Source organism: Diuraphis noxia, unplaced genomic scaffold, assembly GCF_037042655.1.
Source record: "Diuraphis noxia isolate RWA-SAM2 unplaced genomic scaffold, SU_Dnox_SAM2 contig0004, whole genome shotgun sequence".
In the NCBI taxonomy this organism is placed as follows: domain Eukaryota; kingdom Metazoa; phylum Arthropoda; class Insecta; order Hemiptera; family Aphididae; genus Diuraphis; species Diuraphis noxia.
The window spans coordinates 59,349,519-59,369,534 of NW_028301714.1; the positions used below are offsets into that span (position 1 = coordinate 59,349,519).

Here is a 20,016-nt window from a genome sequence, read left to right on the forward strand (position 1 = left end):
CCCCTTAATGAAGACACACGAGCAGGCCCCCTTAAGTAGGTACCAATCATAATGATGATGCCTGTAAAATGTAATTACTCTATCACAAATCAATAATGTGATAATACTTTTGAAAAGTGATTTGAATTTGTTATTGCGCCTACTTGAGATCGGCCAGTTCAATATTCCCAAATTCTATCTCCCCTTAACCAAAAACCTTTAAATTTGTTTTAAATATCTTGACGTTTCGGAATTTAAATCAGAAATCTTAAAATGTGGACTGACCATTAAGTGACCAATCTCAAGGTAGATTATATATACATATATCGAATTCAGATCGGTTTTCGTAAATATTATTTTAAACATTATTAGGTATCAATCAATCGGTAGGGTGGACGCCGTAGGGATGACTTGAACACGCTCTTCTATTTATTTTACACACATCCATGATCACTTACTACGCACACATTCACAAGACCCAGATGCGTGCTAACTGAATATTGCCTATTTCGAACTCCTTAAAACCGGCTCTCACTACCGATTCCCTTAATTTTAATAATATTATTTGATTCCGAAATCCAAATCACCATCTCTCAGTACCTATAAAACGTTACTAACAAACATAATATTGTTTTATTTGATGTAATATTTATGACATTTATGCACTTTGTATGAATAAGAATTCATATCATTGAGTATTCGATAGTCATTACAACGACTTATAAGGGGTTTTGAATAGGCAATTATAAGGTTTTTTCAAAAAATGAAAATAGAAAACATTTAGGTAATAATATAAATTTATTAATCTTTTTTATAAAGATGAAAAACGCATTTTTTTTCTCTAAAATTTTTGACTTTGTGTGTATAAAATATGTTGTCAAAACAAGTTACAGCATTTTCATTAAAAAAAAAGTATACATCATAGGTATTTACAAGCATTGTCATAAAGGACGTAAGAATATATATAAAAAAAATATCATATAAATACGGTTTATTTGTTTCTGATAATACAAAATTGAAAATAATACATCTTTGAATCACAACTGATTAAAATAGAAATAAAAAAGATTCAATTAACTTTAGTGGAATTACAAATGTGAAGCAGTTTCTACTCACTACATCATCACTTACCTACATCTATTGGGATGTTGTGTGCTTATAAAACAATTAATAATAACAGTTCTACTTTTAAAATTTCTCAATATTATTAAATGAATAATTATAATTAAACTATTGAATTTTCATTAAAAACATTTAGATTGTTTTGCGCTGGTACGAGGTTTATCAAGTTTAATAAAAAAAACATGAAAGTAAAAACAATTTTAATTCTATGGAGGCTTGTTAATAATTATGAGAAATGAACACTATGCATTGAATAAAGCTATTGAGATCTTTTCTAATTATTACAAAGAATTTGTCATGTAATTACAAATATGTAGATATTAAAATCTAGCTGTAAATCATGTGAAATATATGAGAAATTTGGGATGTGACACATTAGATTTGAAAACTAGAATTACACATGTAAATAAGGCTATGTCATTGGGTTTAATTCATTATAATATTTAATAATGTGATACATTATTATAAAACATTATTTAAGACAAATTCATCAAATTATACCTTTTTAATATTAATAATTTCTTTCAATAAAAATATTTCATAGCAATAAAACCATTAAATTTAATTTAGATAATAACTTCAATAATAATTTAACCATTCTAAACAGTCTAAATGTTCTCTGCTAAACGTTCATAAATAATTAATTTCTTAAACAAAATATAAATTTTAAGTTAATACTTCATAGCCTATCATGATTAGAGCCAAATCAAATGATAATATTATCAAATAGTAATTAGGATTTTTTTGTTTTTTTTTTTAAGTATTAAAGAGTACAAATTTTTTTACAACTTTAGTACATAAATATAACAAGGTTTATTTTAATGCACTTGAAAAATGCTGTCAAAAATTGTTAAGTGATAACAATTTGGATTTTGTTTATTTATAAAAGTATAAAAAGATGGTCTTTTGAACTATTTATGCTTGAACAGATTGAAGAAATTTAAAAATTATTCATCACATTTTATGTGAAATTAAGTACAGAGTTAAAAAAACCAATGTTATACTGTGAAGTATTTAGTGTTATCGGTAAATACTATAACACCCTTAAAATAGAAGCATATAAAGCAAAATATCGATTGACTTAATCAATAATTAATTTGGAACTTATGCAAACACATTGAACAAAATCGAGTTTGACACAGTGTTCAATAAATCTAAATTTAGGCATTGATCACTATAGCAGCATACAAAGTCATGAACTCATGACAAAATATGATTTCCTAAGAGATCAGAAGATATGAACTTCAACATCATTGGCGATGATAAAAAAATTACTTAACATTCGATATATAATAAAAAAAAGTCACAAATTACTTTATTTGTTATAACTTATAATTATTATAGTTATATATAATATATATAAAAAAAAAACATAATCATAAATCATAATGTTTGGAAATTAATGTACAATAAATAGATAAATTGTCGAAGACTTGGGCAGCAAAAAAAAAAAAAAAATAATAATAATCACTGTACCATGTAACATAACATTGTGATATGAAGAAAAATGTAAACAAATTACAATACATTATCATGTATTTATTATATAAATATATAAATTAAGCACCAATTACGATACTATTGCAACAAAGACGACAATATCCGAACTGCAATATTATGTTTGTAATACCATTATGAATAAACAGAATATAATATAAAGGTATATAAACAGTTATGATTATTAATATTAACACAAAAAAAAATAATAAAAATACAGTCTTTTAGTAACATATTATTCATAGAAAGAAAAATTAATAAACTAACATAAAACACAGATGTGAGGGAAGACGCTATGCGCCGTATTTGTCTCCTTTGAACGACCGCGGCGACACAAACAAAAACGATTAGCCTAGGATCTTATTATAGGTTTTAAGCTAAAACTTTTAGCCGCAATGTTTAAATGAAAGATTATAATATGACCATATTTAATATTTTGATAATATTATATTATTTTCCACCACAAATTTTTAAACTTAAATATGTACCATTTTGAACTGTATTTTATCCGTAGGCATAATATTATAATTAATTAAAGAATAAAGTTAAACATCAAAATGTCTATGGTATTTTCGATTATTTACTAACTATATTAACTATTAAACTTTCAAAATTTCATACATAAGTTGAAACATATAACTATTATAAACACCTGAACTTGATTTTGGCGACAGACATGATGATATTACGACACCTTCCATTTAAAACAAGGAGCTTAATTTGGGGCACCAGAAATGCATACAATTTCAGTAATATGCGTTCGTAGACCATTATGGCTACCGAACCGTCACAACACATAGTATGACCCCGGAGCCTTGGCCGTCCGTCAAGGAGAAACACGGTTTGATTTTCCCAATATTGACTACAACGGAATTACTACAACATTATATATTACTATAAACCGATTAAATAAGAAACGATCTCTAACAATAATTGTTCACAGTTCGGTCGTACAAAATAATAAAATAAATAGTATATATGAGTAGGCATAGTACACGAAGCGACAAAACGGCTCTCTATACGACCAACGCGTCGGGTCGGAAACGCGAGAAAAACGGAAAAGCGGATGTGAAAAACGAACGGAATGAGTACGGGGGAGAGGCCACGGTTACGAGACGACCGTGGTGAGTTGCGTCTTCTCGGATCTCGGTGGCGGCGGCGGAGGCGGTCGCTTGTTGATCTTGTTGATGGACCGGAAATGCTGGGGCGCGGCCGTGAGCTGTTGCGGTGGAGGCGCAGGTGGAGGTGGCGACGAACAAGCAGCCGGGCCCGGACCGGACTGCTGCTGATGTTGCTTGGGGTACACGTTCTCGTACAGGTTGTTGGGTCCGTAGTGTTCGGCCACCCAGTTGCTGACGTTCGCCTCGCGGCTGTACGCGTTGCTGTTGCCGGCCGCGCCGCCGTCCGCGAACTGCGTCTGGAGCCCGTGCGCCGGGTCCCGGAACCCGAGTACTTCATGCGGGGTGGCCATCGTGTCGAGTTTGCACTTTTGCGCCACCTGCCACTTCTTGCAGACGACCCGGTGAAGGTCGGCCAGAAATGCTGTGCTGGGCGGCGACAGAAGCTTGGGTGGAGGTGGCGGCACTGCGTTTATCAGCTCGTCGTCGTCGTCATGGCCATCGTGGTCGACCAACAGTTCGGGAGGCGGAGGCGGCAACGATTCAAGACTAGGCGTCCGGTGGTGCTGCATGTGATGATGGTACTGTTGTTGTTGTTGTTGGTGGTGGTGGTGGTGCTGCTGCTGCTGTTGCTGGTACTGTTGGTACTGCAGTTGCTGGTGATTTTGGTACGGCTGCTGGTGGTGGTCGGCGAACTTGACCGACTTGACGGGTTTTTGTTGATTAACGGCCACGGTGGCCGCGGCAAACGCCGTGGCCGCCGACGTCTCTGTTACAGAACAGGTGAGCTGACGCGTGGTGGCCGTCAGTGGCAGTTTTGGAGGTTTCCGCTTGATGGTGCCGCACGGAGGATAATCGGATTCAAACGCAACGTCGCAACCGGATGACGAACCCCCGGAATCCGAGGACAGCCCGCTCTCGGTGTCGTCCAGCATCAACGCGGCGGCGGTGGCGGCGGCGTCGTCGTCATCGAGTCCCACAGACCCACGTCCCATCGTACCGTTGTGACGCAAGGACGTCCCGGACGACGATGGCGGCGCCGACATCGACATCGACGACGTTTGTGTCGGGTCACCGCCGTCTCCGCCTGCCAGAGCCGACTCGTAGTTGTCGAGCAGCTGCTGTCCGTACTTGACAATCCGTATGGCGGACATCCACTTTTGCAGCGTCCACTCGTCCTCGGCACACACGTACTTTATGTACTTGGTGGACTTGGGCTGCTGCAGACACGGGTGTTTGATGGCGAAACAGTGTTCAGTCGGCGCCTTGTACTTCTTCCGCCAGCCCACGCCGTAGTACACTTGGTTCACGTCGAACGTGGCCAGGCAAACGAGGTCCTTCGGCGACCGCGAACCCTTGTCCTTGTAATAGTACAGCCCCGAAGCCCTGAGGACGCTGTAGTACTTTTTCCAACCCTTCCTCGAGTCCGTCTTGATGTACAGCGGGCCCTCGACGCTCGGAAGTCCGCCGTTGCAAAAGTATTCCTGTAGAACAACAAATAGCGGTACGGTTCAGTAAAAAATTAAGGTTCAGCAGTTTACGTCTGATGAGTGATGGTAACCCATTACGATGTATGTACTTGGGCATTGTCAAGGGCTACCATCGCGACTTACGGACTAAAATGCCGTATGATTGGCGTGTAAAAATAATCGAAGAATTGAAAAACTTTGTTTTTCAAAGCGAGTCACGCACCTCGTGAAGATCAGGTCAAATAAATCGATTAGCAATTTTTTTTTTTTCAATTTCACCATACCAATAGGAAAATTGAATATAATTTAAATTATTGTTTTTAGCGCAAATGTGACCGATGTTTCTCAAATACTATTGTTAGGTTTTAAATATGCAACAGTAATAATTAACGTGTAGGTACTTACTTGTGCAAAGTTACTAGTCGCGTGGCTGAGCGACTGATTGCTGGTGTTGAACAAAGACGGATTTTCGAATATTAACGTCCTCTCGGGCCGCTCGACGAACAATAAACGGTTCTTGGAATCTCTAGTCCACAGCATTAGATTATCTACCAGCAATTCGTGTTCTTCGTAAACGCGTTCTAAAAAAAAAAAAGAAAAAGAAAAAAAAACAGAAATCTAACACGTGTTGCAAAAGTATGGATTTGGATTTTATTTTTTTGTCAACATACCCATATGAAGGTCAGGCAGATGTTCGACAAGCCCCCAGCGCGGTCCGAGATTAATGTGATGTTTGTCGGCTAACAATCGCATCACATAACTACAGCGCATACCCTCGTCGACCAGCAACGATTTCGCTCCGCCGTCGTCGTTGAACACTTTGATGAATAATTTTTTCACACTGGCCTCCTTCATTTTTTGTAGGGCCAAACGGATTTTCTCCGCTTTGGACGACTCCTGCGAGCACAACAAACACGAATAACGATCATTATTATTAAAACGATTCCGTCGACGCGGCACAAAGCGTAATAATATAAATTATTGTAATAATAATAACCGATAATATCCACTTCTATATTATAATACTACCGTAATATAGTCGGATGACAGTCGACGATAATATGCTTAAAATGCATTAATATCGGTAACGACAGTAAATATATATATATTATAAATCAAAACGATTAACCGCGTACAATAAAAATAATAATAATATAACATACTTTTTTTCCTGCAGAGTGATTGGTAGTGCCGCTCGAAGCTGAACTCTCGCTGCTCGACAACAACGATACGCAATCGGAAAACGCGGAATCATTGTCCGGACTATCTGTCCTCACTAGAAAAATTCAATTTATTTATAACGCTTTGATTACCTATATATATATGTATTATGTACCAAAAATTATGTGTATTCAAATATATATTGTGTAGACTGTGGCGCGATTGGGATAAAAATGTTGTAAGAAAAAAGGGATAAGTGAAATCAGACTGAAGCGCGATTTATCGTCTATAGAAGGGTATTCCCCCGATTTATATTATACAACATTATCAGATTTGGGTAAAGTCCAAAGAATTGGGCTTTCCACTCAGAATGTCACGAACCGCCTTTGATTCATTACCATTTGAACCGTGGCCAAAAACGACACCACGCGATTGTTGGACCGGAGTATAGAATAATAGTGGTCGCGTAACAACCGTATATTATATTGGCCAGGTGCATCTTTTCTGATATTATAGTGATATTGACCCTTCCCAGACGACGTATTATTATTACTATTGGAACGGTAACGGTATTATTGTGTATTAAAATAATAATGGGCTATGTGGGCACTACCTAGCATGGTACCTATACCAAGAGACGAGGGAAAAAAATGTCTAAAGAAAAGATTTTTGTGATTTGCCGCACAATTGGAAAACTCGAAATGTCTGCCGGAGTATTATAATCATGACGATAAGGGGTTGTTGTCGTTGTTGTTTGCAGCATACGTATGAATAAATCGCGGTTGAACACAATAACAGAAAATATATATTCAAAACATAAACATATATATGACGGTTTTTACCTGTCCCCGTTTGATTTGAATTTGACAGCATCCTGTTTATTGAATTGTAATCTGTGATAAACAATTGAATGTCATTATTATTTTCATCTACATTTTCATATTGCATATATTATATATATACAATAATATTATATTAAATTTTTATGTTAACGCGAAACGTACGACGAAAACCTTGGAATGATTTACGTACCGATTTTTTCCGAATCCAACAGACTGTTCGTGCTCTGGTATTGGGATTCTAGCGCGCATAGCTCTCCCAACACTGCGTCTAAGTCTACGTCTTGAGTGTCTGAAAAGCGAAAAAAAATCAAAATTGTTATTACTCACATTGCAGTTTTTATTCTTGTACATTTTATAGTGAGTAGGTGGTATCAGGCACCCCACATCATATATTTGACCCCGGTACAGAACTAAATACGGGACCCAAACGTTTTTCTAATATATTTTGAAGTAGTTTTGAAGTATTTATTTGCATGAACGATGAGCCCCATCAGTTTCATGGGTCCTTCTGACCCTCCTACCCCTTGTGAGGGAGCCCTGAGTCGTATAATAGTGATGCGACAAGCAAGTGTCCGACAGGGCATCAATTTATACATCAATTGTAACAATGATTTCATCGACTTACCTTCTAAATTCGCCATCGAGAATCTATAAGAGTCCATCCGCTGACCAGCAATGTCCGTGGCGTTGGGCGCTTTCAAAATGACAGCATTTTCGACTGGTTTGGACGGGCTTTTGTCTAAACTCTACAAAACAAAAAACAGACGATGATATAACTACACGTTGATATTACGATAATAGAAAAATAAAACATCAGTCGAACGTAATCGAACAAATATTCTGAATTATATAATATACATGATAACGGTAATACGCGTGTGCGGTACGTTTCGATTTGTGCGCACACACGATGAGCCACCTGCATTTAAGTGGCGAGGGGTGACTACAACCCTCAGACATTTTGGGTTTTCATATAATACATAATATATTATTACTACTATACAATCTAGTCAGTGTAGTTCGTGTGACGTCAAAACTTCTTTAGAAACGCGGCTGCTCCCCCTCACGGTCGAAGAACGAATCCGCCCCTCAGGTTTGTAAATTATATTTCATACGAAATTCCTACCTAGGAACGCACATACGGTTGAAATACGACGACGTTTTTCAATTATTTTTCCGATACGATGGTTACCTATTATTATAGTATTAACCGTTCGCATTTGTTTCGCGTGCACGCAAATCTCGTCGACGTTTGCAAGTTTTAAAATATTATAATTCATCACTGCACTATGTGCATAATATTACAATATTATTATAATGATAAACACTATATATAATATATTCATAAATAAAATTATAATCATTTGCGTTTATATATTATTACCATTATTTCGACGCCACGCGCACAAGTCTTACACTTTTCATAACGACAGTGAGGCGGCGATGGCTGTTTATAAGTTTTTAAACGGCGACAGTTTAAAAATTATTGTAATTTATTCTCGAACATATAATACGTATATATATATATATATATATATATATATATATATATATATCATATAACACGCAGTTAAAGAAGTGTACACGTTATAATAATAATATTACATTATTGCTCACGCGATTTTTTTGATTAATTTATCGTCGTTGTGACGACGAGCAAAAGGCGTTAAACGGACGACCATCAGCGTTATTGTATATAAGCATCGATACTATAAACAACGCGTTAGTTATATATAGAAAAAAGTTTACTCAATACTCGTTAATATACAACTCAACCCCGCATACACGTAATATGCATTTAATACACGGTCGTTTTATTACAAAAATAAAAAATAACATTATGTTTTCAATTAAAAAACGAAACAATGATCCCCGCACATATACCGCATTGTGTTGACCCAACTGTCTCGATTATTATTATTATGCGTTTTTTAAGACTCCAAAGCTAATGTATAATATACTAATATGCGCTATTGTTCTTTGCGTCCTCTGTAATAATAATAATATATTCCGTATTACGATGATTGTTATTATTATCATACGTACCTATAATATACGCGATGCATAATAATAATGAGTAAAATGTTTGCTTGTCCCATAAAAAAAAAAACCACCCAATATTCGACTAATTAGTTCGTGCGCATATTATACAATACAATATTTTTAATATTGCTTTCGAAAGAGGACAGTCAATTCATATAATATATTAATAATAATATTATAATTTATAACGACTATGTATACGGGATTACGTGGTTTTCTAATCGATTTGTGTTTACCAAAAATCGGAGCACTGAAAAATCAGTTTTCATCTCATCGAGGAACGGCAACCAGTCGCAGTGGAACGAAAGTATTTTCAACGGAAATTTAACAACATGGTTATTATCATTTTAAACCAACGCCGTTATATTTTTATTTTTAACGTAAATCTGATATTTTAACTATAATCTGACTCGCGTAATCAATAAAACATTTTGATTAATTGTTGATTACCTAGTCCTGGATTTTGCCGTGAGCTATATGGTATTTTCGTTATTTACAGTGGTTGATGTTATTAGATAGGCGTAATTGTATTTATAATAGGATGTACAGCCGTCACCGACATACATCATCTCTTGGGACTTTAACATTAAATTTCGACCACCCTCGATATCACTTCTGCAAATAATTTGCAAATCAGCCTATATTATGCAGTATTGTACACAGAACGCCTCGATAGGCTCCCTTATTCTATAAAATTTGATTTCTATCCAGCCTATAACTTGCAGCAAGGTTAACAATATTTAGTTTAATAGATCTCGAACATTCTTTAAATCTTATCAACGGTTTGATAACAATCTCTCTACTTATATATTTTGTGTACGAATTGTACGTTTAATCGTTGGTAAACAATAAACACGCGAAGAGATACATAAGACGTTAATTATTACATTATAGGTATAAGAGTTAAGATTATCGTCCCGCGACGTGTTGAATAATAATAATAATAACAATAATATGATATGATTTTATTTTCAGTGGAATACCATCATATTTATTAACCTATATACAATATACGCATTCAGTAATAAGCAACCACCAGGCTACGATAATTTTTTATATAATATGATATATACGTGCTCTCGTGTCGTATAATATACTACGAAATCAGCAACTATATTATACAATAACAATAACTTTAATGCAATTGTCACAACTATAATCATTTAAAAACACCGGAGAGCACGCAACAGGCGTGGTGCCCACCTTCCATATGCGTAAGTACTGTATTACTATCATCATCATCATCGTCATCATCATTGCTATTGAAATGTATATGAACGAAAAGGAAAAGAGCGGTGCACACATTACGTGCTCACTCTTGTCGTGTTACGTACGTTGTCAGCAAAACAGTAGTATAGGTAATAATTAAAAAAAAATAACGATGAAGACGGCAAAGCTATACTAAGACGATGTGATATAATTATACGCCATACTGTAACGATTATTTTTCCGACAAGACTCATCGCGAAGAAGTTCACTGTAGATAATTCAAAGATTTATAGGCTTAAAGCGACGTTCGAGGTACTTACGGTGGGCGCGACCGCGGTCAGAGGCGTTTCCGGACGATCAGTCGTCTTGTGCACGTCGACGATGACCCGGCTGGTGTGAAGCGACGTCGGTGGCGCAATGTCGCGTCGTTCGTCCGGTAACGAAGGCGGAAGCGTAAAAACGCGTTGGTTTGCGGGCGAGAAAACGCGATTATTTACGGGCGGCAAAGGTGGAGTGAAAACGTGTTCGCCGGGCAACGGCATGCGCTGCCTCTGGGCGATCATCTCGGCCACGTTTCTCCGGGTGGCGGAAAAACTGGAGGCCCGGCGCACGGCCACCGAATAACACGGGGGCGGCGGCCGGAAGCTGTTGCGCCGCCTGATCGGCGACGGCGGTGACGGCGGCGACCGGTGCACGCCGGAAAAGCTGACGGTCCGCTTGACGGGCGCGCGCCGGCGCACCGAACTAGCCGCGCTCGACAGCCGAGTCTTCAGTATCGGCTTGTAGCCAAACGTCAGGTTGCCGTAGATGTGATAGTCGCCTTCGTCGGAGTACGACGATTGGCCGCCACCACTGACGGCCGTCGCAGCGGCCCTGGTCTTGTTGCCCACGGCCCCAAAGCCGTAACTGCCATCCTCGTCGCTGTCGCTGTGTTGTTGCTGGCTCCGGCCGCAAGCGTACCGGGTCTTGCACGAAAACATGACGACGGCGATGAGTCTTCCGCGGACGACGGTCGAGAACTGATTCCGGGTCTCGGGATGGGTGGCCGGTCGTCGGATGAACGCGACGACCGGGTGTCCCGGGACCGTAGCAGCTGCTGCCGCGCGCTTATACGATCGGGTCCGCCAGGTGCAATCTCGAAGAGACCGCGCGCGCTTGTGCGTGTGTGCGCGCCAAACACATGTCCCGGCCGTGTCTCTCCTCGGTGTATAACACTCGCCGTAACACAATATACCCAGCCGCGGCGAGACAGAGAAACGTCGAGATCCAGAGATCCAGAGATCCAGCAGCGATCCGGAGAGCGAGAGAGAGAGAGGATCGATGATCGGTGGCAGATGTTCTCGCTGATGCAGCGAGTAATAATAATAATATTCGAAATCCGATTCTAGCCCGACACCGAAACTCGTTTAGGTCGTGTTGTTTATGTACCTACGCGTGTATACCTCTATTATATACATATAAATGTATGTATATAAGTTTTGATATATTAATATATTATATATATATATATATATACAAACACTACCATTATTATATTATGTATAGTATATAATATAGTTTACGCGCGCCGTCTGTACCTGTGGTTTTTTTCCATCGTATTTTTGTTATTATCGTCGTCATCGTACCCGACATCATTCGCCCTCCTGGGCATGTTATGCGACACAAGCGCAATGATTTCGATAAATAACAAATCTCGAAAACTGTGTGTTTTTTTTTTTGCGATTCGGCATCGCCATATGGCAGACCAGACGGCTTCGGCGGCGGCCGTGTGTGTTGATCGTCTCGTCGGCCATATATTATTATTATTATTATTATTTTACGTTTTTTATTTCAAACGTAGAGATAGGTACCTACACGAGAATTAATAATACTCGTGTACTCAGGCGCCATCGTCCGCGGGCCGTCGCAATGTCGGACACCACAGGTTGCAACGTTGGCGCGCAGAGGACGACTGCCACACACGACATAAACCAGTTGGACTTTTAACGACGACGCACACACGCTATTGTGATTTGTGCGACCGAGTGAACATAATAATAATAATTATTATTATTATAAGATGTGTACAAACACTGCACGCGTGGGCAGACACATGATATTATCACATGGCATTATTATTATTATTATTATTATTGCAAGTAGGTTAGAGAGATATATGTGCGAACTCGCGTGCCGACGACGACTTCCGCGATAGTGCGAAAAAAAAACGCAATCGTATGGAATTGGTATATACAACAACAATGATTATTAGAAGACTACATTATTGTAATATTAAAGCACAATCTATTGAGTGAGCTCTCGATGGGGAGGTGGAGCAAGGGAATGCCGCAGTTTATGAGGCTGATACGAAAATAAAAATAAGCAAGGCGCGTGCGAAAACCGGAAAACCGGGCGGTCATCGATAACTGCTGCAGCTCTAGTGAGTGCCGATAACCACTCTATTTACGCATACAATGTGACACCTATACAATATATCGTTATATTATATATGTATTATATAATATAATGCACATGGTCACGCGAATGAGATAAGAGGAAATATGTCAAGTTAGTTCTTCAGTATGACGCGGCGTGTGTGGCGTGGCCTTGGTTTTTCCAAATTAAACAGCAGTTCATATTGAAAAAAATTAAGTCAACGATTTTGAGTAATAATCAAAAAACGAAAAACAAATTTCAAACTATATTAGCTCTCAGAAAAAAAAAAATAACGAACTTGTTAAAAATAAAAACAAAACCCAACTACTACTTTAAATAGAAGACTGGATATAAAAAAGCGGTCTTCGAGTATTTAATATAATGGATTCTTATTTCAAACCTGACACTAGGAACACAATCAACGATATAGACTAGGCACACGCAAATGTAAAGCATACTCTTCTAATAAACTTGTAATTATGTAAATACATAATCGTAACATACATAATTAAAACTTAAACATTAATACATAATCAATACATTTTGGTTTGTGTCGATTTATTTAATTTTGATTTGAATGTCACCTCATTCAACAAATTTAAAACAATATAAACCTAAACCAAATATGAGTGTAAAATATATATATTTATATAAAAATTATTGACGATGATAAGGATTCCGATCAATTGAAAACCAATTAATTAAAACCATAATTTTGGTACTATGGATGTATTTTAAATAATCTATAAATGTACAAGTACATCAAATATAAATATAAACACACATTTCCTGCCTTCCTGGCTACAGATTTTATTTGTTTGAAACGATGACAAAACATGTAAACTCAATCAGAAATACTGTCTACTTATTCGATGCATTTTCTAGTAAGAGATCTAATATACCCATAGTTAAACAAAAGAAATCCGACAATACACTAATAATTCATACAACGATATTAAAATACAAATTTCATAGACATTTTAATATAACGGAGATACACTGAAGTTAGATAGTCCAGTATAATAATTTCAGCATAGTCGAAAGTTTTTATTTCCATTCAACAACATGTCATAGGGCTTTGATTTATTTTTATCGATATTCCAATGAAAAAAATATTTTAATTTTATTAATCAATAATGATGTTGATATTTTAAAATTATTCACTTCTAGAGACAGTCGTACACATTTATGAAATACATATATTTTTAATTAATGGTTTTGTAAATACCAAATGTTTTTACAAAGTTAATCACAAAATATTAAATGTGCTTACAGAAGAATGAAAAATATGCTAATTAAATATTTTATTGTTTACTTTTATGATTTTGTATTTTTAAATGATGAGTAAAGACCTTTTAATTTCCCTGGGTTTTCCGAGACTACTAAACTCTAGTTACGCTCATAAAGTGCAACACCGCTCTCGGTTTATTTTATCATTACTTTGTTCACTGTTTTTAACATAATTTTTACTAATTACTCTAATGTAACAAAAACCTAATTAATATAACGTAATGCTGCTAAAGTTTAAATTAAAAAATAAACTGAATTGTATTCTAATTTATTGTTTAAGCTCATTAGCTAAAAGCAATTTATTTTATAATATAATATTGTAGGCTACAATACTAAAAGTTAAAAGGATTTTAATAGGATAAAACTCTGATTCTTCTTCATTTTTGAGTGGTGCATGTGTTGCGACGGATACTTGGAATAGATTCAATACAAGTTCCATCATCCTTTGTAACTCCTTAAGATATTATCACCGTAAATTTCATTAAATAGCACTTACTCGTATATATTATTAAAACCCAAGACTACGAGGCTAATATTAAATTTCATCAAAAGTTAAACAGTGGTGTAGTTGATATTATATCATTTAAAATAGTCTTAAACGTGTTTCATGAGACCTGCTGCACATCTTAAGTACGTTTTAAATTATGCGCTCATATGATTATTTATTTTTATTTCTAGAAACACATAAACTTAATTGACGTATAAATATATATATGTATAAATATTTCTGGTACACATATTAAAATGACGATGATGGTTTTATGTCTGCAGTGGAATGCAAAATGTAGTAGTCATTGTACCTACTCTATTCATTAGTCGATATTTCTTCAACACTATAATGCATAACATAACCTTAGAAAAATATGTCGTAAAGTTTTATACAGAAATACACTTTTTCCGGCAAAAGAAGTGGTCTAAATGTTTTGCCATTGATGATTTGCCAATATTTTCAACACGTACAAACGTAGACGAATTTTCAAAAAACGGGTGCAAAGAAAATAATGCAAATATGAGTTTGTGCAACGTTTGTTCCATAATAATCTTGGCTAATTTCTAAGTTTGAACTCAGTTCTTCGAAACACCCTTCACGTTAAAATGTATAGAACACCATGTATTGCCACTATCTTCGCAATGTAGAGGTGAGCGAAGCAAGTAGTGGATACACATTTTTGTTCAAGTATACGATATTTCAGAAAACCTTATTATAATAATGGTTATGATCGAAACCAGTTATTAGGAAACCGTTATGATACACATGACATATACTTTCTACCCGTAATACCTACGTATAGATAATCAATACATTTAAATGTGTGGCAGTTAAACGGAGCTGAATTTTAATTGAATGTTTATGGAACATCATTACATAATTTTATATGCCTTACTTTAATGATATATTTATGAAGTGTCAAGTGTGCTTCGAGTGCGCGCAGTAAGTACATATTATTATTGTAACACTGCAACAATGTTACGCCACCGCCGATATTTCATTGTCGTGTTCATAATCAAAATGAAATAAAATTGCCGTAACATTTTATACAGTAGTGGTTCCAGTCGGAGGGACGGACGTCTTAAACCATACTTCTTATGGTTTGTATTTTGGGGTCTTTGAAAACGACGCAAACAAGAATTTATGTTTTTCAATCGACCAAGTTCATAATGTCACGCTGCTTCGAACAATATTACGTCGTTGTACAGCGGGTGATCTCATATCCTCGGGATGTGTCACACGTGTCTTTATTGTATTCAGCCGAAAAACGGCGAACAATATAATATATAACCAATAATGCATAAAAGTACACTACCAAAGTACCAACATTGTGTACAATCTTAATATGTAGTTTATCGATGTTTACAAGAACAGAACAGAATTATATAAACGTCAAAAAAAGAAAAGGTGGAGCCTTCATAATCCATCGTATTATAAGTATATGTATAATATACGTATTTCCTCCGTATTGAGTTCTATGTGCTTACATACAAATTATCACAAATAATTTTTCACATTTAATAGCTGTGTATTTTATTGTGATAAAGTAATTTTAGTAAGCATTAAAAAGAGTATGTATGTACTTTTTTTAAATTACTACTACCTAACCCTTTTTTGAACATATTTTTTGAACAAAGAGGTACCAATGTGTTTAATTATACTTTATATATGGGTATATACAACTACTTATTTGGACATTTTTAAATGCATATTTTCATGAAATGTTGGTCATTAACGTCCGAGCTTTAATTATTAGTTGGTATATTTACTATAGTTTTATACATACCTATATTATTAAAATAATTATATCGAACAGTAATATATTATGTCGATACTGTTTGACCTGTTTGTTATATAATCACGAGGTGGACAAAAATCAAATCCAGAGTCTACAGCAGATCGGATTTCGCCGAACAGATTTAAGACGTCCGGCAGCCGCATCAATTTTCTGACCGTCATCATCTCGCCGACTTAATTGACCCGGCCAGTAGGTATATATATTATATTTTACACACACGCGCGGCATACGGGGTAAGCGAAGTATAAATCATGTACCTACATTATATACCGTCGCAGGACACCTGGCCAGGTGCAGTCGCGCGTATACCGCTCATCATCGTGCAGAGCGTCGTCGTACTAATACAACAACACGCGCCACCTGCCCCGAAGACCCGGACACGTGCAGTGCACACGTCGGCGCGGGGCAAGGATAGGTTTGCAGCTGCCGCTTCTGCCGTAATAAGGGCGCATGCCATCTGTTGACGAACCGTACACACATACTTATGGGTCTCACCTAGATATATATACGTACAATATTGTATATATATATATATATATATAGGTACGACATACGTGGCCCGTAAAGTCGTCCTTGACGATCGAAATCCCAACATCAGCGTGACGGACTTGTTGATCATGATCGAGAGAGAAAAAGAAAGAGAAAAATACATAACATTCGTCGTCGAACTGCTTATATATATATTCGTATATACATAGGTATATGATGTTATTGTTGTTGTTGCTGCTGCTGCTGATTCTGTTATTTGGACCAGATGACTCGTGCCAGAACAATGCTTTGGAAGAAAACCATAATTTAGGGGACGGGGGCAGGGGGTGATAATAAAAAAAAAGGTTAATCTAGGTTAAGTACCAGAAATAAGATGATTGCTATCTTTTAATTTTATTTTAATTTTTTACACATCCAATAGCATTTTTTTTCATGTAAACGTAGTGTAGTAGATACATTATATTATTTTTTAGGTAAAATAATACTTCCCGCATAAATAAAACTTATAGTGAAAGGGTTAGGTAGCTATATTTTATTTTATTTTTATTATTATTTAAATTTAAATTATATTGCATGACATACGATCATAGCGCATACGTGTAACATATTATAATAAAATATTATATACTATACACTATATTATATTTCATGCGTTTTTTTGATGTATATTATAATAGGTATTATGTAAAATAAATATTTAAAATAAAAAATCTGCTAATGGGTTTAGGTGGGAGGGGAAACGAATGCTTTATGTACCTGGACCGGAGCAGTGGTACGTATTCAATAAATTTAAATTATCATTTTTTAATTTTTAAAATAGTCATCCACATATATAAAATTGAACTTCAATCTATAATAACTAAAATATTACATTCGACAAGCTGCGGTGCTTTAATAATCGTATTTTTATTTTTTCTACATGCCGGGACGAGTTTTTTAGCTGCTTCAGTTGTTTCATCTTATGCCTGATTTGTTTTTTTTTTTAAAAATCCGCGACCTCATATTTTTAAAACTCTATTAATGAGTGTTCATAATCATAGTCTTTCCAATTTTAATACATATGAAAGTATTTTTTTTTAGGAGTATACCTACTGCAATTATTTTTTTATCAATTACATTACAGGCCAATTTTTATACATTTTCAGGTAGGTATTGGAGTACCACAATAATCCGTTTTAGCGACGCGCAAAACGAATATAATAATATTTAGGTCACGCGCGTTGTAATCTCCGCCGAAAACATTTGATTTGATTATTTTAGACAGACTGCGGTATTGAAATACTTGTATGGATAAATGTATATATAACGAGATCCGAGCGTTATATAATATTATTTCCGTTTAATAAGGCGTCTTCTGGGACTGGAGGGTTGTTGCTTGCTGCCGCAGTGTATATTATATATAGCGGTGGTCGCATCACGCCCAAACCGTAAAACATAATGAACTACACTTTGTTTTTAAAAAAAACATCATTCACATTTTATAGCATTTCGAAACATCAATTTTAGTCACGCCTTAAAAAGCACCCAATCTACACGCTATAACACCATTATAAATTAATAATAGTAATAACAATATGAATCAATCAGTAATTATATTATAAGTTATATATATATATATATATATATATATATGCATATGATTTTTATAGATTATAGATCGACGAGAAGAAGGTGATTTGTTTTTATAATGACGTGTCTTATTTTTTTTCAGTTTATTGTGTTTATACTATATAGTTGTCATTTTTTCCCCTGGATAGAATGAAAGATCAGGCTAATAATTTTTGATGTTGAAGCCTTATTTTTTAAATAAAAAAAAAGAATGAAAGTTTCGCAACAGTTGCATTTAGCGTGTAACTTATGACGGTAACGCTTTTAAAAGGAAATATATTTTATTTTCACAGTTGTAGTTTTCCTAAGTTTTGTAACCAAAAAAAAAATGAAAAGTTGCGCAAGTTAATAAACTGTAAGGCTCACGTGTTTTGTATATTAGTACTGGAAATTTGAATACAAAGTTACGCATAAGCCATAAGACCATATATATATATATAACTTAATTTCATAAATCATTCTACATTATATAAAAATACACGGTTTTATAAAAGTTTCCAATTACCAAAACAATATACCTTGTTCCCCTCTACAGAATCATCTTTGAATGCGATGATTTATCATCTCTTTCAAATGTAAGTACTCTGAGTATTATTCAGACTACACCAAATCTAAATCTATACCGAGTATCTACCAAATAACCATAATATATAATATACAAGGTTATTCACTAATCGTGTTCATTTAATAATGAATTTTTTTAATTCTGATTTTTGAAATTTTCAAATAAACTTATAACCATATTTTAATATTTTATGTGCTACTGAAGGGGTCGTGTCCTCCTCCTTCACGAGACGATACAAACTTCTTTATTTTCAAATCCTGAACATAATTAGTCACTAAATTATGTTGTGGGGTTCTCATTTGAAAACCAATTTTTATATCTCCATAGGATACATATTTGGATAAATATGTATTTAAAAATTCCAAAAATCAGAATTTGAATACATTCATTATAGGAATATATTATCCCCAGCGGTCTCTTTGTTTAGTATAATTTAATAGAACATCACTTATCTTTAGAAATAATGCGCAAAAATTAACAAACTCCTAGAGCAATCTACATTCTACATTGCTGGATAACACATTAATCAGTATACACTATACACAAACAAAACGGCGCATGTATTTATTATAATTTATATATATTTACCGAAGCTAACGAGTCCAATTCACCAAGCCAAACGTCTAACAATCGCTCTGGGTCTTCTTCGTCCGAGTCGCCACAGTAATTGGAGTCCGCTGGACAATCGACGTCGTAATTGCCCTCATATGGTCTCATTACAGCGCTGCAATAATGGTAACATCATTTTACTTCAATCAAGTAAGCATAAAACGTTATGATAATAAGCGACTGTGACGGTAAATGGGGAATAATTGAATTTTTAACGCGGACAAAACAGCATTGGACTATTATTTTGGCCATGCCAAACTAAAATATGGTACTAATTACAAGACTGATTTTAAAGAAATGTTTATTCAATTC

General features: G+C 35.5%; 1 protein-coding gene across 4 annotated transcripts in view; it reads right to left on the minus strand.

Moving 5' to 3' along the window:
* Window positions 1-953: 953 nt before the first annotated feature.
* The window catches only part of pico (ras-associated and pleckstrin homology domains-containing protein pico), a 45,988-nt gene continuing 26,925 nt past the window's right edge, over window positions 954-20,016 (minus strand). For 3 of the 4 annotated variants that reach the window (XM_089226436.1, XM_089226437.1, XM_089226435.1), the window contains exons 2-9: window positions 19,684-19,819; window positions 7,814-7,934; window positions 7,379-7,477; window positions 7,189-7,239; window positions 6,349-6,461; window positions 5,857-6,082; window positions 5,591-5,766; window positions 954-5,200 (exon numbers count right to left, since the gene is read on the minus strand). In XM_089226436.1, coding sequence (XP_089082562.1) covers window positions 3,707-5,200; window positions 5,591-5,766; window positions 5,857-6,082; window positions 6,349-6,461; window positions 7,189-7,239; window positions 7,379-7,477; window positions 7,814-7,934; window positions 19,684-19,812 — 2,409 coding nt within the window. In that variant the 5' untranslated portion in view covers window positions 19,813-19,819 and the 3' untranslated portion in view covers window positions 954-3,706. Of the gene's footprint in view, window positions 5,201-5,590; window positions 5,767-5,856; window positions 6,083-6,348; window positions 6,462-7,188; window positions 7,240-7,378; window positions 7,478-7,813; window positions 7,935-10,760; window positions 11,518-19,683; window positions 19,820-20,016 lie in introns of those variants that run through there. The other variant, XM_089226434.1, reaches the window with a different exon arrangement.